Raw genomic sequence first — 18519 nt, 5'->3', positions numbered from 1 at the left:
CCCTCCTGTGCTGAATCGTAAGCGAATCACTCCCTCCTGTGCTGAATCATAGAGCGAACGAACGAATCACTCACTCACCCCCTCCCTCCTGTGCTGGCTCACAGCTTCTTCTTCTTCTTGGTTGGCAACCAATGTTAAGGCCGCCCCCTGGCTCACAGCGCAGTGGACATTTAGATGAGAAAATATATATTTGACACACTTAAGGAAAATACTAATAAAATACAAATAAACAAAATAAATGTTTATTAAGCAATTTTGATAGGAAATTGCTTAATTTTAGAAATGTTTTTGCTCTTTTTTTCTCTATAAAATAGTTTTGGTTTTTTTTTAATCATTCATCTTAGCAGTGGGATTTACATGAAAAGGGAAACAAATTAAGTTTGAGTGAAAATGTAAAATTTTTGCACTCTCTGGTCAACTGACTCAGTGAATCAAATGACTCAAAACACCCGATTCACTTTGGTGAGTGACTCATTAACACTCGATTCAGTAAAAAGAATCAAATTTACCATCACTGCTACATGGTTTAAACACACCCTCTTAGATGAACCTTGGATAGATGTAGAACAGGCACTATGTAATAACCTACAAATTTCAGACCTACCATTTATCAGCTCAAACATCAAACGACATGAATGCTTTAAAAGCAGCAACATCAGCTCTTCTCTGACAGCATGGTGAGAGTTTCTAAAAATGACAGGGTCTTCATTAATCCCATGAAAACGTACACCTATCTGGAACAATCCGGACATATTACAAAACAATAATATGATCAACTTTCCAGATTGGAGTTGCAAATGAATTAAATACTTGGAACATATATTGGAAGGAACAGACTTTATTTCATTTGACAGAGTAGTTACACAATATGGGATCACCAAGAAACGATTTTTGGAATATCAACAAATTAAATCCATAGTAAAAAAGAAATTTAATCCCAGTGAAGCTGAATTACAAACACCACCAAGTGTGGTACAATTTTTTTAGTCTAAAACCCCCCAAATTATTGTCTAAAATATACAGAACACTTTCTAAAATAGATGAATCAATATCCCTTCCTATTGCAAAATGGGAAGCAGATTTATCGATCAGCTTAGACCAAAACCTTTGGTCTCAGATATGCTTAAAAACCTTTCAATGGATCAGAAATCCCAGTTTGCAATTAATACAATACAAAATATTACATAGAGTGCACTATACTGGTCATAGGATGTTCAAGATGGGCTATACGCCTTCCAACAACTGCTCACACTGCACAGCAAATACACCAGACAATTACATCCACGCTCTTTGGTTCTGTCCACCAGTTCAGCAGTTTTGGCGTGAGATATGTGAAAACTTATCAAAGTGTCTGAAACGTAACATTCCAGCCTCCCCTTTAGTATGCTTGCTGGGCAACTTGGATGAGGTCACTGCAGAAATAAAGTTGTTTTTACGGCCCTATGCATTGCCAAGAAAATGGTCCTCATTAACTGGAAAAATAAAAATAATCTTAATTCTGACCAATATAAAAACCATCTAATAGATCACATTAGTCTTGATACAGCCTCTGCCATCACATTTGATCAATCTCTTTGGGTTCCTTTGATCGGCTTCATCACCTAGTGGGGGTGGGGGGTCATGGTTTGGTCCTGCCTTCACTATTGTGGTTGATATGGGGGTGGGGACGGCAAAACGCCAAAACACAAACTTAACAATGTGGTGTATGCTGTACAGTGCAGCGAGGAATGCTCAGACCTCTACATTGGAGAGACCAAACAGCCACTTCACAAGCGCATAGCACAACACAGAAGAGCCACAAGACTCAGCAGTCCATCTGCATCTTAAGGATAAAGGACACTCTTTCGAGGATGCCAATGTTGACATTTTGGACAGAGAGGACAGATGGTTTGAAAGAGGAGTGAAAGAAGCCATCTATGTCCACTGTGAGCGACCATCTTTGAACAGAGGTGGGGGTTTACGACACCAACTCTCTGCCATCTATAATCCAGTTTTGAGATCCCTTCCCAGACGCCTTAACGCCCACTCACATCCTGGGCCATCTGACCTCAGGAATTCACATGATAAGGTGGGGCCAGGTTTCATAATGAACACACCCGAAACTCTGGCTGATTGGGACCCACACCCAGTTTCACACCTTGGCTCAGGCGATTAGAGGATCATCAGGGGGTCCTTTTGTCCCTCTGTGGGGGGTTACTCCCACTAGGTTTATATCTGGGAGTCTCCACCATTTGACCTTAGAACTGAAGAAGCTTCTCGGATGAGAGGTGAAACGTCTTCAAGCAACTTAAAGAAGTCCAGACGCTTTTCTTTGCAAGCTCCTTTGAGGACGGCCTTAGGGCGTCTGGGGAGTCCCTAGGGACGTTTTCCCTGGAGGGCCTAACCCGGGGGATGTGGCCATGACCTGGTTAGGGGCTCTGGTGGATGGTGTTTTCCTTGTGGCTGCGTACAGCGGAGATGGGGGAGGGTCTGTGCTGGCGGATGTTGGTTACTGGCCTGGTAGCCTGGCTGCCCCTGGGCGGGTCCGGGATGGGCGTGGAGGCTTGGGGGTCTGGGTGCGCTCTGCCCCCGGTCTGGGGTGCTGGCTGGGCCTTGGGGGCTTGGGTCCTGGCTGTTGTGTCACCGGAGCTGTGGGCGGGTGGGTGCAGGGGGGCTCAGCCCCAGTGCAGGGGACCTCTGGTGCATCGGCCCAACTTGGGGGCTCTCTAACTGGTGGGGAGGTTGTTATATCTTTGCAGGTAGTCTCTCTACAGGAGCTCACTCTGCAGGTGGGGGAGAGATATAGGAGAGGTAGAGAATGAACTCAACCTGGGTGTCTATTGTCTTGTGTAGTTTGGGAGATGATTGGATGATGGGGTGGGTGCAGTTTTCTCTGGGGTGGAGTTGGGTGGGCTGCCCCGGACTCTGTGGGGCTGGGCGGTGCTGCTGCTGCGGGCCCTGGTCCGGATGGGCCTGGGCCCTCTTGCCCTGGTGGGTTCCAGAGTGTGGGGGTGCCTACTGGGGTCAGCGGGGGAGCTGGCCCCAGGGAGGGGCCACTTGCCCCTCCCTTTCTTCCCTCCCCATCCTCAGCTGCCTCCCTATTCCCGCTCTACCACACCCACCCACACACCAAGGGCTTGAGGTGCAGGTATGTCACCAGGGTGCAGGGAAGGCACTCCCCCTCTGTCCCCTTCTGGCCGCCTGTGCCTCAATTTTATTCTGCAACCTAGACATCCACATTACTCACACTCTCACATAACACATACATATAGGGCCTTGGGGGTGGGCACGTTTTACAGCATCCAGAGGATGGTCGGTGTATTCCAAACCACCTCTGGCGCTGGTGCCCTACCATCCATCCATCCATCCATCCATCCATTCGCTACCGCTTATCCTTTTCAGGGTCGCAGGGGGTGCTGGAGCCAATCCCAGCTGTCATAGGGCGAGAGGCAGGGTACACCCTGGACAGGTCGCCAGTCTGTCGCAGGGCTAACACACAAGGACAGACAACCATTCATACTCACATTCACTCGCACATTTACACCTAGTGGCAATTTGGATTTATCCAATTAACCTATCCCCACAAACTGCATGTCTTTGGACGGTGGGAGGAAGCCGGAGTACCCGGAGGGAACCCACGCAGACACGGGGAGAACATGCAAACTCCACACAGAAAGACCCCGGCCTGATGGTGGAATTGAACTCAGGACCTTCTTGCTGTGCGGCAACAGTGCTAACCACCGTGCCCTACCCTCAATTTTAAATGCATATAGACACTAAGGGTTTTCGGGAGGAGCCGTGCTGCTCTCTGATGTTTTAAATGCACTTTAGAACAGCACACAGCAACACTACATATGAGCGGGGGTAGGGAGGTTTGGGGTCTTCACTCACCCTGGTTCTGTTAGCCGTCAGGGCTGGGGGGCTGGGAGGAGGTGCTGGCCGTCAGACTGGGGTCTGGGATGCGGGGGCCTCCCTGCTACTGCAGATAAGCAGGTGGTCCGCTTGCCTCCACCACAGAGAGAAGGGTAACATCTCCTGGGTCTAGGTGTGGCTTGCCCCTCCGGGGGCGGGGGTACCTGGACCTGGGATATAGAGTATGTTTGGGGAGTGTGACTGTCTCTGCAGTGTCTATTTGTGTCTGTCTACACGTTGGGTGAGTGCCAAGTATTTGGTTGTGTATATGGGGGTGGGAATGCACGTTTGTGTCCGCGTGCGCCTGTTCGTCTGTGTCTATATGTCAGGTTGGGTGTTAGACTCAACCTCTCTGGGTACATCTCAGGCCCTCCTAAGTACGGAGGCCTATCTCCCCTCACCACACTCCCTGCCGCTGGCTGATGCCCTCAGACGTTGGTGTGTTGGTGGTTCTTGTCGACTGGGGCTGAGCGCTCATGTATGTACCGGCTCACTCCTGGTGGCCGATTGGCGGAGCCTGGCACCTGTGGCTCGGCTGGGCCCCTTCCGGGGGGGGGGATGCCTTCAGGCCTCTGGCCTCTGGACCTGAAGCTCGGTCCTCTCTGACACAGCTGGCTGCCGGCAGAGCCCGCGGGCACGCCACTGCTGGAACCTCCTCTGGCCTCTGCTCCGTAGCTGCTGGGTGACCTCTCGTTTGGGGCTCTACTCAGCTCTTCCCATGAGGGTGGCACGGTTCCCCCCCTTTTTGGTGGTCCTCCTCGGGTCCTTGTACTCTGGGACCTCTGGATGTCTGGGGCCTGGATCTCCTCCATACCTGCTTCATACCCTGGGGGATGGGGCTGTGGCTCGCCACACTCCCTAACAGATCGTTACATGGAGAAACCTTTGGAATACAAGCATGCTGATCCACACAGGTGTGCACACAGGTGTAGACACGGGTGTTCACAGACGCAGACTACACCTTTCTTGGCTGCTGCCTCAAAGCACATTGTGCGCTGTGTATCTTGCGTGCTGCACAATAGCGTTTAATATTTAGTATCTACTGTTATCTACTGCTAGCTAGTTTATTGTGATAGTGCTGTATTTATTATGTTGCTCTTTTTTTTTTTTTGCTTTCTCTTGTTTTTTTTCTCCATACAGGTGATCCAGGTGTTTTGTTTGTTTTTCTTTCTTTCTTCCCCCCTTTCTCACCGTCTCTTCTCCCCTCTGTTTTTCTTTCTCTCCCTCTCTTTCTTTCATTCTTTCTCCCTGTCCTATCCCCAGTCATGTCTGTCCCGTTTGTAGCAACCGAAAATAAAATAAATACATAATTATAATAAAGGTCAATCAAATGGACCAATATGGCAAGGCCATGATGATCCACTTGGTAAAATAAATCCGCTTGGCATCTTTCGTGGCCTTAAGACAACAATTCTGATGGCTAAAGATCCAAACGGGACAACAAAAAAAACCCAAAAAACAAAAACAAAAACAAAAAAACCCCCAGACTTTTCTGATCACATGGTGGTTATGGCAACAATATCCTGTTGCTCCCACAAATTTTTGAACTATTGGAAACTGAATACATCTTTGTTACCAGACGGGTTTGCTTGTGCCCGAAGTTAAATCTGAAATTAAGAAAATATTACATCTTCAGATTTTTACTGCCTCTTTCTCAGAACTTTGCGAGATAATTAAATCATGCTAAGAATATGAAATACAATGAAGATGTAAGTAGATATATATATATATATTTAAGAAATAAGAAGGAGAAACAAGAAGAGGAAGAAAATCAAAGGATGTCTCTTAAGGAGAGCATTGATCGAGTCAACAGAGAAGTTTTATTTAATATGTTGAAATGTACTGAATTTCATGGGAATAGCGATTATATGATTCTAATCTGTCAGTGCGCCCCAGGGTGGCTGTGGCTACAATGTAGCTTGCCATCACCAGTGTGTGAATGTATGTGTGAATGGGTGGATGACTGGATATGTAAAGCGCTTTGGGGTTCTTAGGGACTAGTAAAAGCGCTATATATAAATACAGGCCATTTACCATTTACCATTTAAATAATCAAAAGAAATGTGGAAATGATTTCATTGTCTCAATTAAGGACAAACATGGAAAGTCAGTTTTCAAAGAAGAAGGGAAAAGATTAGAAGTTAGAAGTTATTAGGGACTATTGTTCGGAGATATTTCACCCATAGTGACACTGTTAACAATCTTCTAAGTGAAGTTGAACTATTAAATTCTGTCACTTATGAGACCTCGGTTGGGGAAATTAAAAGAGAGGAAGTGGAATCAGTAATTAATCAACTGGTTTGGATGGACTCCCTTCTGAATTTTATAAACTTGTGAGTAAAGAACTGTCTGAATTATTAACTCAGTACTATAACGAGGCAGCACGGTGGCACGGTGGTTAGCACTGTTGCCGCACAGCAAGAAGGTCCTGAGTTCAATTCCACTGCGTTACAGTCAGTGCGGGAGCAGTGGCTTCGCTCATGCGCGATTCATTTGCAGTTTGGACTCATAGGCGTGGACGTCTCCTGTCCTGATAGCAGCTGGGGGAGGACTATCCTCCACCCGTGAGCGCTTTGGCACGGGCGAGGTGCCCACGGCAGCACACGCTGCTTGTTGAGAGTAGGAGCGATACGCACTTTCACGTCAAAAAGTCGTCATAAATAAGTCTCCAATAACACCAGAAAAAGTCGCCAGATTTGTCGCTGGTTGCTTTTTAGAAAAAAAGTCGCTAAGGGGGTCTGAAAACTCGCTAAATACAGCGACAAAGTCGTTAAGTTGGCAACACTGACGTGATCTCCTTTTTGCCCCCGGTACCGGGGGCGTGGGGCTTAAGTGGTTAAAGAATAAAAACAGCCCACATGGCGAGTAGAGAGATTTTGTTTATACATGTATTAGAGCACTCTTAATCTTACTGACCACTCAAGGCATTTTACAGTTGTCCCATTTGTCCATGTATACAGTGTTTTACACTTTAAGCACTTTATCTACTTCAAATCCATACATGTAAAGCTCACTTGCTGAAAATAAGGTAAAACACAAGTCATGTAGTTTCTCAGATACAGCTTTTTAAAAGCACACAATCTTGACTCAAAATCTGAGACACAGCCTTGTCAAAGGCTGGTTAATCTACAGTTTTAGAGCAGCATCAAAACTGACTTAAAAATGCAGATTAACCAGAAATTTCCAGGATATTTTCTGGGAATATTTGTTCATATCCAGCTAGATAAATATTTATGTGTGTGTGTGTGTGTGTGTGTGTGTGTGTGTGTGTGTGTGTGTGTGTGTGTGAGATGTGATACTCACTTGTGGCTACTACAAAGTTTGGACTGAGTTGGCAACTGCCGTGAGGGAACGATGTCGTACTCATCACTGACTTGCTCGCCATTACAGAAGGGCTGCACAGACACACAAAAGAGAAAATGGATGTGGTATCTGTGATGTGGCAATCAGAAATAAATCAAAATATCTTTCATGTAGAAGAACCCATCCTTAATGATGAAAAAAAAAACCTTTTGTAAAAATATTGGCAGCTGTCATTGCAAGTAGATACATTTATGGTATAAATTTGAAAATCCAAGGGGACTTCCTTCTTGAGTTATATCATTCCCAAAATAGACCCTGATTCAAAATCCTCATAGATTTTTAGTAGATTCACCTGTAGCATAAATATCAAAATCATGCGTTGCTTACCCCATCAGCATTTTATTGCTATGGGGTAAAAACTGTTTTTTCAAATAATGTTTCCTACAGTCACTGAAAAAGTGTTCTGAGAAAGATGAATTACTTTTTGAGAATTATTATTATTATTACTTGCAATAATGTAAAAGCAGTGCCCCCTAGGACAGAAGAAATCTTTAAAACCAGAGAATTCAAAGACATGTTCAGAAGCCTCTGCTGTCCCATTAATCTATTGATTTCTTCAGCATTACAAAAGTCGAATGTCAGTTGTCAGCATTTCCACTTTTACACAGGAAACAATAGTTCCTAATAGTTAATTAACTTTATTTTCAAAATTGAAACAAATACGGTTTTGATCAGGATCCAGTGACGTCAAAGTGACAGACATCCAGAGACTCAAGCAGGAAGAGTTGGACAGCACCAGGCCCTAACATGATTCATGCCTACTGGCTAACTACATTCCACTTGGCAGTACAAATGAACCAGCTACCAATGGAATGGAATGGCTAACTGAAGGCCGGATAGTCCTGATCCCCAAGGATCCCCAGAAGGGAAGCTAAGATGAATGGGCACACAGTTTTAAACATGAAAGGGGCATAGAAAGGAAGAGGTAGAAACACCAGAGGGCCAAAACAACAGCTGAGAGGTGTTCCCACAGGCTGTTTGGAAAGCTGCACCCACCAAGTACCTGCAGAGAGTAAGGCAAGTCCCGAGGAGTCAGCTGAATGGGAAGAACAACATCTAAGGAATCAACACCTATGCCCTGCCAATTGTCAGATACCTTTCTGAGATAATAAGCTGGCCAAAGGAGGAGATAGAAGCCACTGACATCAAGACAAGAAAACTACTGACCATGCATGGAGGGTCCAGCAACCTGAAGCTATACACTAAGCGGAAGGAAGGAGCCCAATGACTAGTGACTACATCCATGAATCCACCAACGGCAGTCCAGGAAAAGTTTGTGTTTAATAAAAAGTAAACTGATCAGTGATCATGATGCTTGTTAAGCTTGTGCTTATTACAAACTTTCGAGCAATCTTAGAGTATTCCCCATCTTAGTTAAGTGAGATAGAACGTCCAATGGAGGCTGTTAAGATAACATTTATTTTTGTAATGGTCAAAATTTTGATCTGACACTGGGTCTAAGAGAAATGTTAGAGAATCTCCAAAAATATTTAGATTTACCATTATAGTCCTCAAGAAAAGATTTAACCAAATGTTAGAGTAACCTAGGGCTGCAGCGACCTATTATTTTAGTATAATCTATCAATTATTCCATTGATTAACCAAGTAATTTTGCAAGAAGTACTTTTGTCTTGTTAACAAGTAATAATAAATATTAAAACGAGAAAAAACACTGGTCTTTTAGAATGAAACCTAACCCTAACCCATTGGTTTCCATTTTAGAAACTGCAATGTTTTAAAGTTTAGCTGCATACAATATCTGTCAAAAAACAACAACTAAATGCTGTGATTGTTTGTACGTGCCATATTGAAATTTAAGCTTTTAAAGAAAACATTTTTAAATGCAAAAATATATAAATAATCTAAAGTACAGTCAAAGTCAAATAAAATAATATACATACAATCTAAACTAAGGCATAAAAAAAAACTTTCTTCTTGGAAGGCTTTCTGACATGAGGAGGCAAGTGTTGTGCTGCCGAAAACAGACATTATGACGTGGTAGTATTAATAATAAATCAGTGTCCAACCTTACAACCCTCAGGTCAGTGGAATGGCCCATGTAAATTTTTATTGGCTTGTGAAATAAACCTTTTATATTTGTATTTTTAAATATTAATGTAATTTAATAATAAGTATTTTATATGATTTACCTTTTGATCTAAAACATGTTATGAAAGCCTTGAAATTAATATGGCATTACCATATTATGGTCAGACTTTTTATTATACACCACTCCAAAATACACATATATTGAAGTTCTTTTTTTAGCTGCAAATTCAGTGACATGCTCACATTTACATAGTTTAACACAGCGGCACGCTACAGAGCCATGTAATCCTATTAAGGTCTCAAGGTGTACAGACTCAGGGAAGCTTGAAGTGAGGACCTAAATGCAAACACTGGGAGGCAGGAAGGAGTTAACTGGAGGTGAGCCGTTTATTAAGGCTGATTGTTGAATGGTACAAAAATAAAAAAACAAAACGGAATGGGGAACTAAAACAGAGAAACTAAACCGTGACATGCTAGCAACAGAGCCCATGGAACCTGAAGAAACCTGAGGGTTAACAAACATGGAAACACATAACAAACTGGGGAGGCAAAGGATAAAATACAGAGAAGAACATGGGAAGGGAGACAGAACACCGAGGTCTGACTGGGATGAGAGAGAGATGAAGTGACACAGATGTAGATAGAGAGAGAAAGAGACACTGAAGGGTAGGGCTGCCACGGTTAGTCGACTAGTCACGATTACGATTTAATAGTCGACGCGTCGTTTGAAGCTTTGTAAGATCACAAAAGACGCAGGAATAAGTAGTAGAATTTAAGAGTGTAATAACGGACTGAAACAGAAGATGGCAGCAGTGTATGTACAAGGATGCCAGCTGCCGTTAAAACCCGAAGAAGAAGCTGTGTCCCAGAATTCATAGCGCAGCCCAGCTCAGTTTCCAACAATGGCGGCAGCTAGTTAGTTTTAATATAACTCTTATTATTCTTTCTGGGTCACAAAATAAACCCATCCATCCATCCATCCATTTGTTTCCGCTTCTCCTTTTCAGGGTCGCGGGGGGGGGGGGGGGGGGGGGGGGGGGCTGGAGCCTATCCCAGCTGTCATAGGGCGAGAGGCGGGGTACACGCTGGACAGGTCGCCAGTCTGTAGCGAGAATGTAACTGTGTAAACCTCAAATATCTGCTCAGTTTATCAAGACACCACATATTTTCAAAAGTGCCCCGACGTTTTCGGAGATGTCTGTTACCCACTAGCTCGATAGCTAGCCGGGAGCAAGGCTCACTAGAGCCCGTGAGAACACCGGACTCCCTGCAAATCGTTTTCAAACCCACCGTGGACTTTCGCTACTCAGGTTAAACATATATAGGTCACTTAGATAACTTAAAAATGTTATTGTTTGGCTTTTTTTTTTTTTTTTGTATTTTATTTGTTCCTGAGTAAATCGGTTTGGCTGAGATTAAAGTTATAGTTTTTACACAGCTGAATAAACGTCAAGCAGACAACTGATTATCAGAAGTGTGAGATGCTGGAGAATATACTCCGGTGTCCTGTTATATTTTAGATAGCAAGGAGTTTATTAAACTTCACCGAAACAATCTGCAAATTTCATTAAAATTTAATAAACTATCATCTTGTCTTTATTTTTAGTTAGCACATACCTTAAACACTTAAAGCTGTAAGCTAATGATAGTTATATAAGAGCAGATGCATGCTGGTGCAATAAGCTGTACGTCTAATGGATGCATGATCTGATTAGTCGACTAATCGCAAAAATAATCGGTGACTAGTTGACTATCAAAATAATCGTTTGTGGCAGCCCTACTGAAGGGTAATAAACAAGGACAGAGGGTAAGACAAAAGGGGAAATGCTAAAGAAAACTAAAAAATCCAAACTAACATGAATCCCTGAGGTAAAACAATAATCAGAAACTCATAAGCACATGGAAACTAAACTAAGAAAAATAAATCAGTCTTTAAGAATACAACAGTGATAATAAACAAGCTTCAAAAGTCCACACAAACAAAACATTGGGTCAAAGAACCATGACAAACCCATCCCACAGTTCTGGACACATCGAACCTCACGGGGCAGAATGAAGAGACTAAACAAAGTCACAGTTAGGATTCTTCCTCCCAGAATTGTGAGAGTTTATCCTTTCTTTTACTTAGTAAATTCAAAAAAATACAGTCCAGTACTGGCTTATCATTTTAAATATTTAAAAGACACGTAATCTTTACCTTGGAGCTCTCTGAATTTCCTGCCCCGTCCAACCTTTGATGTAACCTCACAAATTCCACAGATGGACAACTGAGTGGTCTTCGGTGCAAGTGACAAGGCACAGTGGGTCCCAGCTGGAGTTGGTGTTCCCCTCCAGTCTTGTGTGCATCTGTCAAATGGCTGTCTTTGGAGCACCAAGTCTCAGAGGAAATTTGGAATTCTGACAGCATGCCTGTAGAAGAAGAGGACATGTACGAGGAACTGGGGAGCGAAGAGTGGTGTGATTCAGGGGGGACAGGAGGAGGACGCTCGGGAGGAGGAGGTGGTGGTGGGTCCCTCTGTGGAGGAGGTGGGGCTGGAAGAGGCTTGTCTTGCTTCCTAGATATGCCTGGTGAAGACTAAAGGGGTAGAAAGATAAAGTTGTTCAATTAAATGAGACAACTAATTTGATACCTGGATTTACATTTTTTTAAATTCTTTTAATTAATCTGGTCGTCCATCCATTCTCTTCATGGGGAAACTGGAGCCTCTCCCAGCTACCATAGGGCAACAGGAAGGGTACACTCTGAACAGATCGCAGGGCCAACACAGAGAGACAGATAACTATTCACACTTTCAGGTGTGTGCTAACACAATGCCATAATCTTCCCAGGAGTAAAAATCTCCATAAATTTACCTCTGTAAAATGCTCAGAGAAAATACAGAAAACCCAAGAGCCAAATCTCAGACTCTACAGGACTCTGTTATTATTAGTTAAATGTTAAAGTTCAGTTTGCAAAAGACTGAACAAGTATGACTGTGCCTTGGATTAAAAGGGTTGCCAGAAAAAAAGCATTTTTCTACTTAAAAGAACATGGTTTAGCAGGGCTCGCAAAATCGCTAGCCCAACGGCTAGCGATTTTTCCAGTCGGGCTACCAAAATCTATCTCTGCCCTGCCCGTCGGGCTATCGTAGGAAGGAAAAATATATGTCAATGCTTTTGCATTCTTTCGGAAATGTAGCTGGGTAATTATGTCATTGGCATCGGTGAGCCACTGTCAATATGTGACATATTGAAATCGCGTTTGAATTTGCGCTTGTTTTTTGCTTTCACTTTGCAATCGTGCGAACTGTGTATAGAGAGCGATAGCACTGATTGGTGACGATAATTTGCGCACCAATTCCTCTGATATCGTCTTATTAATCGTTAGCTTACTATGCAAACATGACAAGTGAAATCTCCCGCAGCAAGCTTAAACATGTGAGAGGTTGATCACGCAGAGAATCGCTGAGCGTTATGTGAGTGCGTGTGTAAAAGCAGCAGGATATATATTTTAGTTCTGCTGAGCCAAATAAGACAGGTCAGGGTGAAGAAGTGACAGCCAAAGAAAAGCTTACCACAAAACGGAAAAGTTATGACAAATCAGACTATAAGGCAAAAAGAAAGTGCAGCTTTATGGTTTCATGGACAAAAGAATTTCTGTGGCTGCAATATGACAAGCTAAATAACCAGGGGTGCACATAAGTGGTCCGCAGGTGCGCATTCACTGTCAAAATAAAAAACGCGCACAAGATAAGAAGTTGCAACGCGTGTTTGCGTACATAAGATTTTCTGGAGGAGAACAGACATTTATTTAGAACTCTTAAAGATGTCGAAGAAGCAAGCTCCTTTACGCAATTACTTTGGTGTTCCTCCACCTCCAAAGAAATGTCAGAAGGAGTCCGAACCACAAAAGAAGCACGTATTCTCGGAAAAGTGGTTGCAGGAGGTGAGCTGGCTTCAAACAAATGATGAATGCACAGAGATTTAGTGCAGAATGTGCCGTGAAAATCCCACTCTAGCGGACAAAAACAGTGCCTTTTTATATCAGAATCAGAATCAGAATACTTTATTGATCCCTGGGGGAAATTATTTTTTGTTACAGTGCTCTATTATAAACCAACATAAACCAACATTAACAAGACAGACAATACGCTAACTAAGAATAGTACAATATATACATATATATACATATACATAAGTCACTCCTTAATAAATAGCTGGAAAAGAAACATGTGTAGTTGTAGCAGTAACCAGTGTGTTAAGTGCATGCGTTGTACAGGGAGATGGCCACAGGCAGGAAAGATTTCCTGTGTCGTTTCAGTGGTGCTTTTCGGTAATCTCAGTCTCTCACTGAACGTGCTCCTGTGACTGACCAGCATGTCATGGAGTGGGTGGGAGGTGTTATCCAACATTGTCTTTATCTTGGACAGCATCCGCCTCTCCGACACCACCTTGAGGGAGTCCAGCTCCATCCCCACAACATTACTGGCCTTACGGATTAGTTTATTAAGTCTGTTGGCATCTGCTACCCTCAGCCTGCTCCCCAGCATGCAACAGCATAGAGGATCGCACTGGCCACAACAGACTCATAGAAAATCCTGAGCATTTTCTGGCAGATGTTGAAAGACCTCAGTCGCCTCAAAAAATAGAGACGACTCTGGCCCTTCCTGTAAAGTGTTGTGGTGTTTTTAGCCCAGTCCAGTTTATTGTCAATGTGTACTCCAAGGTATTTATAGTCCTCCACAATGTCAACACTGACCCCCTGGATTGAAACAGGGGTCAAGTGTTTCCTGGTCTTCCTGAAGTCCACGATCAGTTCCTTGGTCTTTGCCACGTTGAGCTGCAGATGATTCTGCTCACACCACGTGACAAAGGAGTCGACCACAGCCCGGTACTCTGTCTCATCATCCCTGCTGATGCATCCAACCACCGCAGAGTCATCAGAAAACTTCTGAAGATGGCAGGTCTCTGTGCAGTGGCTGAAGTCTGTGGTGTAGAGGGTGAAGAGGAAGGGGGAGAGGACAGTCCCCTGTGGTGCCCCTGTGTTGCTGATTACCTTGTCAGACACACACTGTGGGAGACGTACATATTGTGGTCTTCCTGTCAGGTAATCAACAATCCAGGACACCAGAGAAGCATCCACCTGCATCGCTGCTAACTTATCACCCAGGAGGGTCGGCCTGATGGTATTGAAAGCACTAGAAAAGTCAAAAAACATGACCCTCACAGTGCTCGCCGGCTGGTCCAGATGGGTGTAGACACGATTGAGCAGGTAGATGATGGCGTCCTCAGTTCCGAGACGAGGCTGATAAGCGAACTGAAGGGGATGCAGATGTGGTCTTACTATGGGTCGCAGCTGGTCCAGGATGAGCCTTTCCAGGGTCTTCATGATGTGAGAGGTCAGTGCCACGGGCCTGTAATCCTGGGGGCCACTGGGACGTGGTGTCTTTGGTACAGGGACGAGGCATGATGTCTTCCACATCACTGGGACCCTCTGCAGACTCAGACTCAGCATAAACAGTTTATGAAAGACTCCACACAGCTGGGGGGCACAGGTCTTGAGGACGAGGGGACTCACTCCGTCTGGTCCAGCAGACTTGCCTGAGTGAAGTCTCCTCATTTGCATCTCTTGAGTGAAGGTGATGGGTGGGGGAGGGGTGTCTGGAATCTCACAGTTGGGTTCTTCTGGGATGAGAAGGGTTAGGGGTTATGAAGAACAGTCTGAGCTGGAACAATGGAGTCGGTGCAGAAAGTTATGTAGTCTGTGATACACTCAGGAAGCCCATTGATGTCCTCGGCGTGAGGCTCGCAGAGTGTTTCCCAGTTGGTCACCTCGAAACAGCCCTGTAGTTCCGCTAAGGCCTCCTCTGACCACCTCCTAACAGTCCTCATGGTCACAGGTTCCCTCCTCACAATTGGCACATAGCGGGGGATGAGGTGAATCGGGTTATGATCTGACCTACCAAGTGGGGGGAGGGAGGAGGAGCTGTATGCATTTTTGACATTAGCATACAGTAGGTCTAGAATTTTTTCTCCCCTGGTGGGACAGTCCACATATTGTCTGAATGTTGTTAGTGTATTGTCCAGTGATACATGGTTGAAGTCACCCGAGATCACAATAAAGGCACTCGGGTGCTGAGTCTGTAACCGGGCTATGGCAGAGTGGATAGTGTCACATGCAGCTGTGGGGTTAGCAGAGGGAGGAACATAAACAGCCACCAAGATGACGTGAGAGAATTCCCTGGGTAAATAATACAGCCTGAGTCCAACAGCACACAGTTCAATGTCCGGGCAACAAATCCTTTCTTTGATTGTTATGTTGGCAGGGTTACACCACCGGTTGTTAACTAAAACAGCAAGCCCACCTCCTTTCCGCTTACCGCTAGCGATGCTGTCCCTGTCCGCGCGAACAGTGTGGAAGCCTTCCACGGAAGCATTCTCATCGGGAATGTCCTGGTGCATCCATGATTCGGTGAAACAAATCAGGCTACACTCTCGGTATTCCCTCTGACTCCGTACCAGTGCTGAGAGCTCGTCGATTTTATTCGATAACGATCGGACAGTTCCCATTACGATAGACGGCAGACACGGTTTATACCTCCTCCTCGTTTCGAGCCTCCGCTGTCTCACCATCTCCTTCTTTCTTCTCTTCTGTCCTTGACCTCTGCATCGATGTGTTTACTCCAAATTTCAGCTGGTACTTCTGCGGGCCTGGCCAGCGAGCCGGCCGGCATCAGGGCGATCAGCTGATCTCTGGAGTAAACAGTCCGTGAGTGTAGGAGATGTGCCGCGGTCCCGTTCCTTGATAAAAGTAACAGTTCCACGGCCACCAGAAGAACAAAAACTCTCTCAATCCACATGATTGAGTAAAAGATAATAAACGGATGAAAATACAAGTCAGAAAAAAAAGAATACGCAAGAAAAAAAGAGCTAAACTAAGAGAAAAAGCAGGAGCGACTGTAACAGGCTGCACGCTGGTTGGCGCATGCGCACTAATTATATGGACGCAAACGCGCGTTGCAACTTCTTATCTGGTGCGCGTCTTTTATTTTGACAGCGAATGCGCACATGTGGACCACTTATGTGCACCCGTGTAAATAACATAATGTTCTACCGGGTATGTTGTCGGTTTTCCCTTGATTTCTGAGTCGACAAGCGCCTTTGTTACTGGGACCAGTAATTTTAAGAAAGGCCCCCAATAGAACCCATGAAAAATGCAAGAAATGCATTATTGCTCAGTCTGCAATATCTTTCCCAGAACAAACACCGATTCCAAATAACATACTAAAAATAAACCTGAAAAATCTGTTTAGAACACCGTACTATGTTGGAAAGAGTGAACTACCACTGGCAAAATTTAGTAGTCTTTGCAAACTTCAAAAAGCAAATGGCCTCGATCTTGGTTCCACTTGCCTCTTACCCGTGACTTCAGTGGAAATTTCAAATTCAGGATCTGACACAGACTGATTCATGTCCTACACAGTTCTTACAAGTTCATAGAAATTTCTGTTCAATTAGAACCAAGTATTTGAGTTGATGATTGCAATTTTTATACAATGTTGTAATTTGTGTTTCAACAATTTTTTGATTAATGTTTTGTTTCCGTTACAATATTATACATTAAAGTATAATATTGTAACGGAAACAAAACAGGAAACAAATCATCAATCAAAAAATTGCTCTCGTTTTTATTCGGGCTACTTAAATTTATTTTGGGCTACCAAAAACTGAAGAGTCCCTGCCCGAAGGGCTACCAGGGATTTTGAAATTTTGCGAGCCCTGGTTTAGGATTGCAAAACTGAATCTGAACAAATCACAAGACAGGGGTGTCAAACCAGAGATGGCTACTTGCACTCGCGACTTAGACTCGAGTCACAGTTAAGTTGCAAAAACCAAAGCCTTCAGACTTGAGACTTAGACTCGAGGTTTGGGGCTCGAGTCTTGAGAAACATTTTTTACCCATGTAAATACGGTAACTGTAGGTTATTTGGATAGTAACGAGATGTACACAGCAATTTGTCTCTAATATTTAATAAAATGTTCTGAATATGCTAATAATTTGTGAATTTTTGTTTTAAATTTATCATTAATTATGTGAGGGTTGTAAGGAAGACATAGTCCAAAGGTTTCATCATACAGTGGGGCAAAAAAAGTATTTAGTCAGCCACCGATTGTGCAAGTTCCCCCACCTAAAGTGATGACAGAAGTCAGTAATTTGCACCAGAGGTACACTTCAACTGTGAGAGACAGAATGTGAAAAAAAAAATCCATGAATCCACATGGTAGGATTTGTAAAGAATTTATTCGTAAATCAGGGTGGAAAATAAGTATTTGGTCAATAACAAAAATACAACTCAATACTTTGTAACATAACCTTTGTTGGCAATAACAGAGGTCAAACGTTTACTATAGGTCTTTACCAGGTTTGCACACACAGTAGCTGGTATTTTGGCCCATTCCTCCATGCAGATCTTCTCGAGAGCAGTGATGTTTTGGGGCTGTCGCCGAGCAACACGGACTTTCAACTCCCGCCACAGATTTTCTATGGGGTTGAGGTCTGGAGACTGGCTAGGCCACTCCAGGACTTTCAAATGCTTCTTACGGAGCCACTCCTTTGTTGCCCGGGCGGTGTGTTTTGGATCATTGTCATGTTGGAAGACCCAGCCTCGTTTCATCTTCAAAGTTCTCACTGATGGAAGGAGGTTTTGGCTCAAAATCTCACGATACATGGCCCCATTCATTCTGTCCTTAACACGGATCAGTCGTCCTGTCCCCTTGGCAGAAAAACAGCCCCATAGCATGATGTTTCCACCCCCATGCTTCACAGTAGGTATGGTGTTCTTGGGATGCAACTCAGTATTCTTCTTCCTCCAAACACGACGAGTTGAGTTTATATCAAAAAGTTCTACTTTGGTTTCATCTGACCACATGACATTCTCCCAATCCTCTGCTGTATCATCCATGTGCTCTCTGGCAAACTTCAGACGGGCCTGGACATGCACTGGCTTCAGCAGCGGAACACGTCTGGCACTGCGGGATTTGATTCACTGCCGTTGTAGTGTGTTACTGATGGTGACCTTTGTTACTTTGGTCCCAGCTCTCTGCAGGTCATTCACCAGGTCCCCCCGTGTGGTTCTGGGATCTTTGCTCACCGTTCTCATGATCATTTTGACCCCACGGGATGAGATCTTGCGTGGAGCCCCAGATCGAGGGAGATTATCAGTGGTCTTGTATGTC

At 44.2% G+C, this 18519-nt stretch overlaps 1 protein-coding gene across 7 annotated transcripts in view; it reads right to left on the bottom strand.

The window, feature by feature from the left end:
* cblb (Cbl proto-oncogene B, E3 ubiquitin protein ligase) overlaps positions 1 to 18519 on the bottom strand; it is a 168869-nt gene that overhangs the window by 63103 nt on the left and 87247 nt on the right. For 5 of the 7 annotated variants that reach the window (XM_085469607.1, XM_085469608.1, XM_085469606.1 and 2 more), the window contains 2 exons: positions 11501 to 11878; positions 7195 to 7286 (listed from right to left, as the gene is read on the bottom strand). In XM_085469607.1, coding sequence (XP_085325733.1) covers positions 7195 to 7286; positions 11501 to 11878 — 470 coding nt within the window. The other 2 variants (XM_085469612.1, XM_085469610.1) reach the window with 2 other exon arrangements.

Source organism: Copadichromis virginalis, linkage group LG10 (assembly GCF_057382275.1).
Source record: "Copadichromis virginalis isolate Kocher_CV1m ecotype Utaka linkage group LG10, C_Virginalis_male_GT1.1, whole genome shotgun sequence".
Lineage (NCBI taxonomy): Eukaryota > Metazoa > Chordata > Actinopteri > Cichliformes > Cichlidae > Copadichromis > Copadichromis virginalis.
This window is presented reverse-complemented; position numbering and strand designations above follow the sequence as displayed.